This window comes from Protomyctophum bolini, assembly GCF_963924005.1.
Source record: "Protomyctophum bolini genome assembly, chromosome: 17".
Classification (NCBI taxonomy): Eukaryota; Metazoa; Chordata; class Actinopteri; order Myctophiformes; family Myctophidae; genus Protomyctophum; species Protomyctophum bolini.
Window position 1 is genome coordinate 31010196 of NC_137878.1, and position 15109 is coordinate 31025304.

Here is a 15109-nt window from a genome sequence, read left to right on the forward strand (position 1 = left end):
AAATTGTATATCATGTAATGTTCCAGTGCATCTTATATTTTAAAATATGTGCCTGTAAACTTGCTTTTTTATTTTGTATAAAATCCAAGTACAAATGTAGTGTAGATACAAAAATGTTTAATGTCAAAGTGTTATGAAGCCTGTTAGCCCCAACAACTGTTATGGAACCTTTTTTTAAATAAAACAAAAAATACCATGTCAAACAGTATTCTTCTGTGGCTATCATTGTTTGGAGTAAATTGCTTTTTTTTATGCCGACTTAAAAACAGCAAACTAAGGATATGGATTGTATTTATGGTCTGTAATCAGTAATTATACTGTAGGTAAGGCTATATACATTTTAGAAAAGGTTTTAACCCATTCTGGGTGGGAACCCCTTTAGACCAGAGTTAAAAACATTCACTTTGAAAGAATATATATTCAAAGATTTGCGACACATTATGATTTTTCAAAAATAGCAGACCTACAAGCTCATAGCGAGCCACCGAGTGCCGCGCGATGAGCTTGTAGATCTGCTTTTTTTTCAATAGCTAAATTATAACATAATGTTTAAAACACCAAAAGGGGTTCCCGCCCAAAATTTAGCTTTTGAAAAAATATGCGGCACAAATCTTTGAATATATATTCTTTCAGAGAGAACTTTTTTTTTAATTTCGACGTCAGGCCTAAATGGGTTAAATATAAATGCTTTCACACATAAGTCTCAGGTTGCCTGGTAGGTATATTAGGGATTTGTCGTCGGGAGAGCAGCCGTACCCTCCACCTTCCTTTTCTTAGGCCGTTTTCGTGTACTCTGCTCTCCCTCAGTAGAGGTCTTCTTTGGCGGTGTGGGTAGCCCTTTCTTTTTCTTCTTCAGACAGCTCAGAGGGTTGGGGTTGCTCTGTTTCCTCTTATGCCCTCTCTTGCCCCGTCGTTCCCCCTCCTGGACAATTCCCCGTTCTTCCTTCATGCTGCGTATGCTTTGCTGCTGCGCCGGGCTGACCAACTCTCCCATCTGGATCTTCTGGACCTGGTCCAGAGACACCTTGCTGGGCTTGTCCAGGACCATGGTGTTGAGGATGATGTATATCAGAGGCACGCCTGGGATCATCTTCAGGCGCTCGGTTACCATGTAGTCCTGCATATTGACCCATTCATTAATTTAAAACCCAGTTCAGTTGAGTTGATTTGTACCATTTTAGGTTATGTTTTGTTTAAAAATCATTTTTTTATGAGAAAAAAAATGAAAACACGAAAGATTTTAGATTTTAGTTTATATACCGGTGTATACAGTATATCACATATGCATATTAACTCAAGTCTTTGCTTCTGGAAGTCCCTGGAACAAAATATTTTGAGGTGGGGTCGGTGGCAAAAACATATAATTTCCTCCATATGAAAATGTTTTGAGAACCACTGATAAAGCAACATAGGTTTTTCACAGAACGGTTTGGATTTAGAAGACATTGTAGAATCTGAAAACTGCAACCATGTGTAGTGTTTGTCTCTCATTATCCTGCCACTTCTCTCTAATGTAATGTGATCATTCTTTACAGTTAAAAAAGCTTTGTCTGGATAGTGAGTAAGCTAGGAACAGGAGGCTATTCTGTTGCTGTATATGCACAGATGTATCGGCCGATATTTGTTGTAATCGATTAATATCGGTATCGTCAAATAAAACTGACATTAACCGATGGCAGTAGCCTAGCCGATATGAATCTGTTGTTGATAAGCATACATTTTGCGTTGGCTATGTTTTTCCATATTATCCCCCTACTGTTTAGTGTGTATACAGTAAGTACATAGGCCAAATGCCTATAAAACAAATGTCGCCTAATTTCAGTCCTGAGAGCAACACATGAGTGCATTCCCTGAAGAGAAGACGTTATATTATTATAATATATTTTAAATGTACAACACACTAAGCCTGAAAGTTCTTCATATCCTTCAAGTGCTAAAGAGAATAAACCTTTGAGTTTGATTAATTGTGAAATGATACATACCTGTGTTGCAACAAAGTAGTGGTGTGGGTTTGTGTCTCCTAACATGGAGAGCAGGCACTGCGAGGCCGGAATGGGATTCTTGAGGTGACCACAGTTCCTGACTTGAAACCTCTGAAGGATCATTTTGGCTCCATACAGTTCAGAGCCCAGAGTTTCCAGTTCCTTCAGTGCACAACTGTAATGCACGAGAGATTGAATCAATATGCTGCCTACAATGACGCAAGTTTAATTGATACACATAACATAACTTCAAACAAGTGTTTTTGTGACAAATGTTACTAATTTTGTCCAATCAGGAGAGAGTACCCTTTTATCAGTTTAAAATTTGTCTGGCCATTTCTTGTCATAACTTCCAATTGTTTATCCTTTATTCTCGCCACTCTCAAAGGGCACCTACGGACGGCTGCAATTTGAAACTGGCCCTCGTAAAATCTGAATGCCCCTTTTCCCCTCACTGTATATGTTTTTTTCCCCCTTTTCCCTCTATGATGACTTCCTGTTTTTGGCTATGTGTATATTTGTACATCTCTAAATGTTATGATGAATTGAACATGGTGGACCCTATTGTAAACAAGTGTAAAGACTTTATGCCGGTGTCGTCCACAGTTAACAGTCTTGTATTGAGCTTGAAATGTACTGTAATTCTCCCAACTGTTAATACATTCTTCAATCAATCAAAACTCTCTCTCCTGGATCTGGGATTGGTATCCGACATTAAAATGCATTTGCTGTTAACTAAACCTGAAGACAGGAGGTGTTTGTTTGTTACTGAACAAACATAGTTCTTGGTATCAGAATATAGAGCTATTTAACACTTATTTTAACCTAGAAAATCACGTAGCCTACTATTAGTAGACTTTTAAGCCATGTTTACTCAGTGTATACTCACTTCGTGGTGCAGAGTTGCACCTCTCCCATCAGGTATTTTGGCATTTGCTCCTTAATCTGAATCTTGTTCTTCAGTGCCGCTTGACAAAAGGTCCCGTCGATGAGAATTTGAAAGGGTTGTCTGAAGTTAAAGTTGTATTTGTAGAAGCTTATATTCTTCTTGGCTTGCTTTTGTCGTTTGATTTTCATGGTGCCTGGAGGACAGCAACACTAGAAGAATGCTAACTAACTAATAACAATCCGCCTTACAACAAACCTTATGTAATTAATTTAAAAAAAGCTACTTCACGTGTAAGGTTTTGATCGCTAATTTGAACAAAAAAACATTTGTATTAATTAAACTCAGTTGATACACCACAGCACAACAGCTCCAGCATGGCAGGGTAAACATTCAACATGGCGCTGCTGCTGATGGCGGTGCCATTGATATTGAGTCCGGATGGAAACAAAGATTGAGATGTTTGTTCCAACTCATCTTTTTTTTCTATTAAGAACCATTGGAAAGAAGCACGTAACGATAATTAGCCATTTAAAAAATTGAGAACCGATATCCTACCTTTGAAGTAGGTATTGATTTATACAGTATTGTATGCAATGTAATGATTTCATGTGCAGCAACTGGGTAGATGTCTTGTCTGGATGTTTGATTGATGTTTGATTGATGTCACTTAAAGTTGCACTATTACACAGCAGTTAATGTTTTATTGTGGTGCAGTTACGGTATAACTGATGCATTATATTACATATATGAAAATCTAATGGATTATGATTTATGAGTTAGTTTAGTTAACTAATCTATCTGGCCATTCCAGGGGGGGAATTCCATGGTACACGCGTTCGTCGTTTTCGGCGGAAACGGAAGTACTCACAGCAGGTACGACGGCTCACTTCACGGTTAGGTCTCGCGTGGCCAGACTGTTGCCATTGGGAGATTGTGGAGGAGTTGTCTGGCTACGCGAGACTAGTTCACGGTTGACAGACAGTCACAGTAGTAGTAGGCCGAGTAGGCTGACAGTGACAGCAGAGACGTCTAGTGGGTTTCGTGGCGCTCAGGAGGTCTATAGTAGGTGGGCCGCATTTCTTCTGCCCCCATTCGACAACAACACACACACAGGGCACAGGCAGCTATGGCGGCCGCAGATCCCCGGTCCTCGAGTGACGGTGGACCGGCCAGCCGGGAGAGCAACAGCGGCCGTGACGGAGGTCCGGGACCGGGAGGCGGCGGACCGGGAGGAGAAGGCGAACAACGGGAACGCGACCGGGCCACGTTTGAATGCAACATTTGTTTGGACTCGGCAAGGGACGCTGTCATCAGTCTGTGCGGCCACTTGTTCTGGTACGAAAACTACGAACCTACTAACAGATCATGTGTATATTAAGAACTCTCTGGGAGTGTACAAATGGAACCAATTGGTTGCCTTTGCAGTGCACACGCTCAGAGTTGTAGATGGATATATTTTTGTTTTGCTGTGTTGTGGCTTTATTTGTCTCTATAGTCCAGTTTCATTTGAAAGGTCCCATATACATATATATATATAGGTTATTATGTATGCATAGGCTTGTGTGTTAGACAAGATGGCCAACTGGTTTGGATTGCTCGAGGTGCATACTGTTAACTATGACGGCTGTTCATTACAGCATTTGAAGATTATTTATTTCTAGTGTTGGGTTCCCTTCGTTTGTAATGAATGCTAAGTGGGTACAACTTTGTCAAAAGACTAGTCCTGAAACATGACTGTCATAACGAGCGTCATGTGAACTATGGCTATCAAAAGACATGGTCAGAACGGTCACCATTGCCAACAACAAACGTGAAGAATCACATTCATGTGATTCACACAGAAAGCCAACCCACCAGGACCAGGTATGTGTATAATATACACATACCTGGTCCTGGTGGGTTGGCTTTCTGTGTGAATCGGTGAGACATATACACTGTATATGTCCTGTGACTCCTGTCCTGTATATATTATACAACTGCTCTGGCCTGAAAATGCAGCTCCCTCACCATGCAGTGCCCACTGCCCACTACAAGTCTACAACCTAAATGTGTTTGCAGTTAACCATGGTGAGCCTAATTAATTTGTTTGGTTTTTATCAAAGCTTGACCTTAAAGGGTTAGTTCAGATTTTTGGACCTGAAGTTGTCGGAAATACTATTAATAATATGGTGGTAACTTGTAGGAAATACTTGCCATTAATATAGTGGTTGCAAAGGTATTAATTGATTGCCTATCGTTCTGTGGTGGGAGTTATGGTCTGGTTCTGGTGAATATGAAGTAGTTCCAGTCATCTGGTGAGGGCCAAAAATAAATGAATCCACAAAACTAGCCTAGTGTCATTTATATTGTTGACCTACTTCTACAATATAGTGCAACCTTACTGGACACAATTCTTTGTGTCCACTCCAGTATTACTACGCCAGTAGCAGCACAAAGCCATAGTTCCATGTGACGGAGGGGTCAAAGTTGAATAAAGGTTGCACTATATGGTAGAAATGGGTAAAAAAATACAAATGATGATATCGTTTTGTGGATTAGTTTTATTGTGTGGCCCGCGGAACTACTTGATGTTCACCAAAACAAGACCAGAACTCCCACCTCCGATCAGGTTTTTTGGGATCGATCACAGATTATTTTTCTCATGATTGGCCGTGTGAGGAAGGGGAGAATGTTTAGGCCTGTCACAAAGATGCAAAACAATATTATATATCTGATTGACATTTATACCACTTACATGATGTGTAAAAGATCGGTTTCTCAGATAGGCTAAATTGCCGATCACCGATCTGTGGCCGATTATCGGAGCATCTCTAGCAATCCGTTATATAATACCTTTGCAACCACTATATTAATGGCAAGTATTTAGTATATTTCCTACAGGTTTAAGTCCAAAAATCTGAACTAACCCTTAAGTATTTTTTACAAAGGCAGTGTAGACCGTAAACAACTCACGCAGGCCATGTCAGCAGTGTCTCATTCATGCAATTTTGTGTTGTTTACTCACCGCTCCAGAGACTATAGTGAGACTAGACTATAGTGTGGACAATGTGGTTCGGCTAATGTGAGATTAGGGCCATGAGTGTAGGATTGGGGTTAAACCTGTATAGGCGTTACAGTGAGATCCATAGCATAGAATTCTCACACCCAAGTAGTAAACAATCAATATTCAATTGCAAATAAAGACTGTGGTCAAGTGTGATTTTATCTGGACCCTTGCTTGCTAAAGTAGGTTATGTGAGTGGAAATACTTAGTTGAACTGCACAGCTGGGATAGTGATGCCTGTTTCTAACTGGGCTACACTTGGCCTGGAGTGCTGTGTATATACATATACAAATTATATGAAATGAGAAATTGATGTAGGAGCGGCACCACAGTACTTTATGATGTGGATGTTCAAATTGTCCATTTGAAATAAAAGTAAAGAAATACAAAGATAATCCAAAACATAACTTCATTTAGAATAGAATCGTTTTAACATGGTTTATGGCCCTGCTCTACTACGCGTAGTCAGTGGTTAAAATAATGTATATTTATTTTATTATTCTATTTGAATCAAAGTTCTCATGGACTGATTCTATTAAACAAATGGCCAGTAGACATGGAAACCGGGTTGTTGTTTTTTTTCATGATATTGGAGCAAACTTGACCAGGCTTTTGACCGCGATATGGTGGACATTTTGCTCATGTGACTCGGGTACTCTGGGTGCGCCGAATAGGCAGTCACTGGGCCTATTTAAATATGAATGTAGTATGGAGGGATGAACCAGATTTTCAATAGGTCGGTGTCTGGTTGCGTCCTTGTTCCTCGTCTGATATGATCAGCTTTTTTAGTGTGTTTTCTAAGAACACTGGTGTTTTGCTTTCCCATTATATTTTACAGTACCATAATAACCATAATGATGTAACATTGAAGTTTGGAGATTTCAGGCATGATGTCTCACTTTGGCAAAGCTGTCACAAAACTGCACGTTAATGCACATAATCTACTGTCCCTTATTTCTTTCCTTTTGTCTTGCCAATGTGTGATTTAAGACTAATTTAACTAGTTAGACTATAACTTATCATGTTATGTTGTCTGAATCTGAGATTGTGCATCCTATTAACCAGAATGATATTAAGTTTACATAATTGGGTCTGTGAAATCTCTGACGACAGATATTTGAGCCATTAAAATGGAAATTTGTCATTTTACAGAGACTAGGTGAATAATAGGCGATACATGTGGCTCAGAGTTGAATGGCTTGATATGCCAGCTCAGCCCCCCTTTGTTAAAAGTTGTTTTCATCCAAAGGAATGCAATTCTCAGCAGTAGATTTGATAGTTGGTATTAGGCCATTATACGCATGTGAGGCATACTCAAAACAAGTTTGGCTTAGACTGAAAACAATACCTAGATTAAGTGTTGGTTTAGGTCAGATGGTTGCCATCTTTACAGTGTAGTTGTATGAGAGTCTACTTGGTCACCAGAGATTGGAACATTTCATCAGTTATGAGTCGAACGTTTCCATAATTAGTCCTGCTTCGTTCCAAAATATGTGCAGTTCTCTGGAGGTTTATGCCAGGGCACATGAGCAATTTCTGACACTGTGACCTATGAGCACAATGAAGTCAAACATTTTACCGTTAAGCTGATACACTATACCACTGTTTTCATGTGATCTATGTTGGATCATGTGGGTCTTGTTCCTATGAAAGTACTAGTAACAGCATTACTATACATTCTGGTATCAAGTCTAAGAGCTCTACTTTTCAGCATTTTGGCCAGACTGTTGCCTCTCGCAATTTCCAAATGCTTCCGTCAAGTTCTGACCATGAGTAAGTGATAAAGCGCAAGGGAAGCCTTATCACCACTTCCTTTTCATCTTTACAGTTGCGCAAATTTATCATCTAAGCATATATAGCTTGTTGCTCAGCAGAAATGGAAATAAAAAAATAAGCTCTAAAGATATTTTAAAATGTATTTCTCTGAACAGAAATGACAAACCGATTACTCAGAGTTCAGGAGACTATATGAGCTCCAGACTATATACGGTAGCATTCGGAGATTGTGAAATAGTTGTCTGGCTACATGAGACTGTAAAGCAGAACCCAGGCCAAGTGAAATCTAGAAATGTTCTTCCAGGGTGTGAAATTAACTAGTCTAGCCCCCAGACAAACACTGTTAAATATTAACTGCAAGTTGTGAGACAGGTAAACAAAACAGAAATTATTCAGAAGTCCTGTTCTACAAATCACATTTGGCTTGTAAAGACCTGGATGTGGCGGGTACATTTTGGGACCCCTCTGTGGCTGCTGGACAAAAATCAATTTGTTTCCTGCCTCACTGAAAATAGCAGCTCTACAAGTTCACAATGCATAACGCAACAGGTGCGCTTGTAGACTTGCACACGTGAGTTTGCCTTGTAGCTATTTTCATTGGTCAAAAGTATATAGGGTTTAAGTCGTTACAATAGGAATAGAAACCTTTTTTTCTGTGCACCATGTTACTGTTGTCTCTGTTGCAATGATGGTCTTTGAAGCCAGTCAACAAATGTGGTTGCTCTGCACCACCCTGCACTCGCAGAATGCACTGAGCTGTCTGACCACTAGCATGAGCAAAGCAAAGGTGAGACTGTGAGATGACAGATGGTGCTAAGCTAATTAGCTGTAACGAAGGAGCTAGAATGAGATTAATCACTCACCTTGTTCATATAATTTGGTTAGGTGGTCTCGGGGGGGATTTATCTACATCATTGGAGACTAATCGATTGCCAAATTGGAATGTCATTACTATGTTATCACAACTAGCAGACAACCTTTAAGAAAATGGAGCTAATGTGATCTGTCTTATTAATCTATTATCTCTCTCTTTCACACACACACAGCTGGCCATGTCTTCATCAGGTGAGACTTCACACAATGTTCTTTTCTTTTTTGCTCTGCAGCAGTGGTAAATATTAGCCATGGTGTGCAGCCTGTGCATTGGTATCACAGAAGGTGATGCATTGAACATGCTGTAGGGACCACTTCTGTTGACCGAGGGTAAAATGCTCTTAAGGCCTCTGTGTGCTAACATCACTCCTCCTCTAACCTATCTTTAATATATTTCTTAATCTCAATGTAAGGTCAGTTGTACAGTGCAACCATTTTAAGGGGCATTTGCTCATGCATGGTGCAGTCATGGGCGAACTTAAAAAAGAAAAAGAGATTCAGAGTAAGAGTGGTAGTTATTTTTCATACAACTTTTCAGATAGTCTCATTAAAAGTGTTACAGTAAGTAGTAACCAATGTAGGTAACGTAACAGTGGTATATTAGGGTAAGGATTGAGGGCAAAAGTGTATTGTTCATTATGGAACCATTAGCACTGCTATGGACTATAGGGTCATGTACTGCCAAGCAAGTTCAACATACCCAAGATATCTTTGTTATCTGGATTTACTAACCCCAAACGACCGTAATCATGTTAAGCTGGAAGAATGTGGTTATCAACCCGGTATGTCAACCCAGGATTTTCCTATTTAGCCAATAGCCATGTGTGTTTGAGCATATGACATGACCAATTGCAAACATTAGCAATTCTGACAGACAGCAGAGCGGCATATTTCAAACAAAACTATAATAGCAAACAAAAAAAATCAACTGCGTGAATGTGTAACTAACTTGATAAGCTGGTTATCTGTTTCAGCCTCTTGAGCTGTGAGCAGTTGGTTGCAAGCAGTATCACAGGCTCAGCCATTTCACTTTTTTTGGTATACTGATGTCATCCTACAATTGTGGTGTCCGAGGCTATCCTACAAGAGCAAACAAACGAACTCAAAAACATGAGAAAGGACATCTGCAAAGACATCTCCAACCCTCCAAAAATTCCAAGTTAAAATCCTGTACCAGCAATGACCATCACATAAGTCTTCGAGTCAAGTTTTTAATTTGTCTTAAAAAGACCAGAGGATTATGATCAAAACATATAGGTTAACGGGCTAGATCCCACTTTACTGTTATCTTTTTCTTTAGTAACAGATGGTTTGGTCAATACCTGTTTTATCCTCCCACAATAGCTGTGGCCCCACTGCCATTTGCATCCGCCTTGAACTAGCTGGCGTCTGGAAGCTTGGGACAGGCAGGACAGGAGAGCAACCTAGGAGAACTTCACAGGATCAAAAGCCAGTATGCTTATGTATGGCATTACAGTACAGATCACAAAAGTCACAAAAGCAGAAACACCCGAACCCGAAACTCAAACTAAGCCTGCTTAACGCTTTGATTATTATTATTGTTTTTGGCCCTCAAGTTTTACTACGCCTAGGACTGGGTTTCAACTGTAATAGAATAAAACTGGCATACACCATAAAATAAATATCTAAATGACCATGAATATCAACATTTTCCAAGATAATTGATCGTTCACTAGGAGGTGCTACACGTTGATCATTATCACAAACATACTGTATGTGAAGTGACCCACTGGACTTCTCACTAACCCCAATCCTGCTTTGTAGTACAGGCCTCTGATTGAGTCATGGCCAAAACAACAAATAAACGCGGAACAAACACAAAACAAAGAGCAGCTGACTGATCAAAATTCCAAAGAAAAGGACTGTCCTTAAAGAGGATGAGTTACTGTAAAACAAAGGAGAATATATTTCCATTGAATACTTCACTGATAAATGTCTCTTAAAGGTAAATGATTAACCGCCCTATAAGACCAGGCTGCATGCCTGCTCTGGCAGTTCACACTGAACACTATAACTGATTACTAGAACTATATCACTCACCAGTGTATTTTTTCTAATAGTTGGTGTGAACTAGTCTACCATCCACTTGAGTTAGAACGATTTAAAAAAAGTATTGGTTATAGTTATTTGTATAAAAAAGATAAAGCAGTTAATTGATTGTCTGTCTGTTCCATTCAGTGGCTGGAGACACGGCCTAGCAGACAGCAGTGTCCTGTGTGCAAAGCAGGCATCAGCAGAGAGAAAGTCATCCCACTATATGGCAGAGGAAGCTCCAGTCAGGAGGACCCCAGGTACTGTACACATGGAACCAAATGGACCAATACTTTGTCTGTGGCAGAAAGGGGAAAATCACATTTGAGTTCGGTGCGACAGTGATACTGTAATAGCTGAGTGCGGTTCCTCTTTGTCTCCAGGTTGAAAACTCCACCTCGGCCTCAGGGACAGAGAACAGAGCCAGAGAGTAGAGGCGGGGTGAGTCTCTTCTATCTCTTGATAATTGCACTGAAGGACTCAGCAAAATGGTTATCTGCTGTATGAGAGTGGATATAATGTGTCCATGACTTGTGTTTTTCATTCAACAGCCATTCCAGGGTTTTGGTGACACCGGCTTTCACATGTCTTTTGGCATCGGTGCATTCCCCTTTGGCTTCTTCACCACAGTCTTCAACACAAATGACCCCTTTCACAGGGCAGGTAAGGAAAACACAAGATACCAGCACTGGTATGCACTTCCAAAACTATGGAATGAACTTCCCATTGCAATCGAAACTGCACACTCACTCCCGATTTTCTGCCATAGTCTGAAAACTCACCTCTTCAGACTCCATCTTAACCCGTAGCACTTGCACTAGCCTCGCAGGCGTATGCAAAGGCTAAACATATGTAACTTAGACAGTCACATAGCACTCTACAGTGTATACTTTTTCATTGTACAGATATTCTACTGTTAGATGTTAGGTTCTTACTTGATCCTTGATGACTATTTCTAATGTATTTGATATATTACCATGTGTTAACTTCATGCTTACTATAAATCGCGCTGGATTAAGTGTGTCTGCTAAATACCTAAATTGTGGTACGTTTATCCCCACAACAGATCAGTATGCAGGTGATCACCAAGGCAACGTCAACCCGAACAATGGCAACAACTGGCAGGACTCTCTCTTCCTGTTTGTGGCCATCTTTTTCTTCTTCTGGCTCCTGAGTGTGTGAGAGGCAGCCGGATAGCATGCATGAAAAGATGGACAGACGGATAGATGTGCTAGGGAGGGATGAGCTCCAAAAATTCACACACTGAAGACAGACACACACACACACACACACAATGCAGTTATCTTACCTCGCAGGTACTAAATGGGAGAGCAACAACAGTGTTTTACATGAGAGATAGGGTGTTACATTGTCTCTCCTAGCAAAGGGAGGTTCATATACGGTTGTTCTGTGATGTTAATTGCCTCGTCAATTTATGTTAATGGGAATAAAGTAATGGTAAAAGGGGAGATTCGATATGCATAGTATTCGGTCACAGACGTCTTGGTAGCAAAGAGGTGATTGTAATCAAATAAGAGATGATTATCGTTAAATGAGAACCATGGTGAATGACCTGTGGCATTGTGCCCATGTAGTAGGGCAGAACATGCAATGAGAGTACTATGGATAGGATTCTGAGTTCAAGCCCTGCACCGCCCCCTGTCCTCTGTAGTCTGTGTCTTGTGCAAAACCCACTTTGCAAATAAGATCATACACTCACCAGCAGTGTTGGTACTCAAAGAAAAACAACAAGGGTCTCAAAAACAGTCAAAAATCATTGTACTCTTTCCTCTGTGTGCACTTGTAGATGAAATATGTGAGGGTTTAGGGGACTAATTTTAGGGCGTTTCACAATGGAAATGCAAGACTTGCAGGTGAGATCTTGAAGGTGTCATTAGAGACAGTATTAAATAAGTAAAAACAAATGAATTTGGTGTAGTGCTGCACCACTGTAATGTCATAAGCATAGAAGAGCAGAGCTACAGGCAAGCATAATTCAGGACAGAACCAGAAAAGCAAACTGGGGCTAATCAAAAATAAAACAGGGTAATGTGAATCCTGTGGAAACACGTCATTGCTATAGCAACTTTTATTTTTTCCCAAAAGGCCAAAGAGTAGCAGATCAACATGTACGATCTTGGGGGGGAAAAACATATCTGGACAGAGTCCTGTTTACAATTTTCCTCTCATGTAATGATCAAAATCTTGCAGATTTTAGGAATGCGCAAGGATAAGTAGGACTTTAACACAGATGGCTAAGTAGGAAGTAGCGATAGTACAGATGGTTACGCGTTTTATATATTTGTCTTAACAAATACTGCCATTGCACTGTGAAGTCATTTATAGACAAGACCTATCCTAACATAGATTGGACGTTGGTGTGGAGAGCCTGCCCTTCATTCTTTGTTCCTTTTCACTATCCTATAGATGTACCTGTTAAGTAACTCTGTATGTCTTAAGTCTAACTTATACTTCATTGTACGATGCAGTCATACGAAAAAGTATAAATCTAGACTTCATACTCGGGATGGGATATTACAATTTGTAAAAGTGTGAGGTTTGCCCAGCTCAGCTGCCATGTGTTCTCTGTACAGACTGTACAGGATTCGCACATGGAGCACAGAAAGTAAAAGTCAATCCTTCACGTGCGCACTATAACAATATTAATTTACTGCCTAAGTTAATACTTGGTTGCACGCCGGTGTTGTACACTGAAAATAATAAGCTCACAACATCCAACGTGTTGGATTTCCGGTATGTAACTAAGTAAAACTCAGGCTTCTGCAGTCTGTGGGAGAACCCCAGGCAGAGTAGCTAGACAAAGGTGCTACATGGTAATAAGTAATAACATGTAAGAGTTGATAACGTGGCTTAGAATCCTTTTAATTCTCAATGATGTAGTAGTCTGCAGCCTAACTTACATGATGTGCTACAGTTCAGAGAACTGCCACAGTGTGATGAGGAGCACTCTTCTTTCTATTGCGATTATTTTGTTTTGTTTTGATTGATTTTTCCTGATTGTACTTTGTCCGTTTGTGTGTCTATGGGTGAGTGTGTGTGTGTGTGTGTGTGTGTGTGTATATATATATATATATTTGTATATATGAATATTGTAAATGCCATTTTTACTTCTTTCTGAATGGATGGACAGCTTTGGGAAATAAGACTAGGTGTAAATGTGTGAGAAATGGCTAAATGAGTTATTTATCCTTTCGAGCAAGCAACGATCTGACAAGTTCCTGACATGCTTGGTTGTGTTCAAGTCTCCTGTGCCCTTCACACCTGAAAAAATAAAACAAGTGACCAAGGCTTAAACATGCCATCGGCGACTTGCAAACACTTTTGCCCCATAAAATACAAGAACGTAACCCATTTAGATCTGGAACACCTGTCTCACATTAGCTGTTGCTATAACTGCATTTTTGTTGAAAACTTTGAATAATTAAAGTTTTCCAGATAACTTGGGTCAGGATTTCGAAGGCGTTCGTGGAATCGGCCTCAGGTCTAAATGGGTTTTTAACGGGTCCTGGAGTCAAAACATTACCATTAGTTCATCCTTTCCTGCCTCTAATGGCTTGAAATACTAAGAACTAGAATAAGAATGGCTGATTCAGACTTTAAAGACCAAGGGCCATTTTAGGTTCTTTGTAGAAGACTCCGTTAATGTACATAAATGTAGTTCAGTTTACGGCTTCACTTGACAGGTGTCCCATTAAACTGATCCTATTTAGTGTCAAACCGCACTTTATCTAATATCATGCAATGGTGAGAGACGGCAACAAGGGTCATCTCTGTGGCACAGACAGGACGAGCAATGGGGCTTGTCATTTCTTGCATACCATTGTCTGATCAAGCTACACATTTGTATTATGAGGCTTTTTGTGACACAAAATGCCACCCATATGTCTCTTTTGGCAGATTAACATGAAGACATTGTGCAAAACCAAATTGGTGTAGGAGATTAATGAAACTGTCAGTGAGAGATGTCTTCTGCAATCTGAATAAATAGATGTTTAATAAAATATACTTGTAATGTGTTTTTTCACATCTCTACATTATTTATAAAAAAATATTTTTAAAATCATCTGGATTGTGGAGCTCTCAAGTGGTAATTGTTTAGAGCTCTTTAAGTATTTGCACACCTGTTTATCCTATATAAGGCAAGTGATAACAGCACTCACTCAAATCCACTAGACAGCATGGTTGGTAACGTGTGGTGTGGGGGACACCGTCACACCAGCTAAATTCTAGCAAGAACTAAATGGACTTCAGTTGGTTCTTGTTGCCACGGCAATGGATGGCGGAGTGACATCATGGCATGACGTCACATTGCCTACATAAGCAGTGAACAAGGCTACTTTAGAATGCATTAGATACTCTACGGCTACGCCCAACTCATAATCTAAAACTCAAGGGGAACCTCGTCCTTAACATAAGAACTAGGGATGCGCCGATTTAAAACAATGACAATACTTTACCTCACTTTACCTACCA

The 15109-nt window shown here is 40.0% G+C and overlaps 2 protein-coding genes across 2 annotated transcripts; one reads left to right on the plus strand and one right to left on the minus strand.

The window, feature by feature from the left end:
- Positions 1-100: 100 nt before the first annotated feature.
- utp23 (UTP23 small subunit processome component) lies at positions 101-3277 on the minus strand. Its single transcript, XM_080788252.1, has 3 exons — positions 2872-3277; positions 1983-2157; positions 101-1117 (listed from the first exon to the last, which is right to left on the minus strand). Exons 1-3 carry the CDS (start codon positions 3057-3059, stop codon positions 725-727), a joined length of 756 nt encoding a protein of 251 aa, XP_080644378.1. The 5' UTR covers positions 3060-3277; the 3' UTR covers positions 101-724.
- A 499-nt stretch (positions 3278-3776) lies between these two features.
- rnf5 (ring finger protein 5) lies at positions 3777-14637 on the plus strand. The gene is made up of 6 exons (XM_080788053.1): positions 3777-4206; positions 8737-8755; positions 10763-10875; positions 10999-11056; positions 11167-11278; positions 11682-14637. Exons 1-6 carry the CDS (start codon positions 3998-4000, stop codon positions 11795-11797), a joined length of 627 nt encoding a protein of 208 aa, XP_080644179.1. The 5' UTR covers positions 3777-3997; the 3' UTR covers positions 11798-14637.
- Positions 14638-15109: the final 472 nt, after the last annotated feature.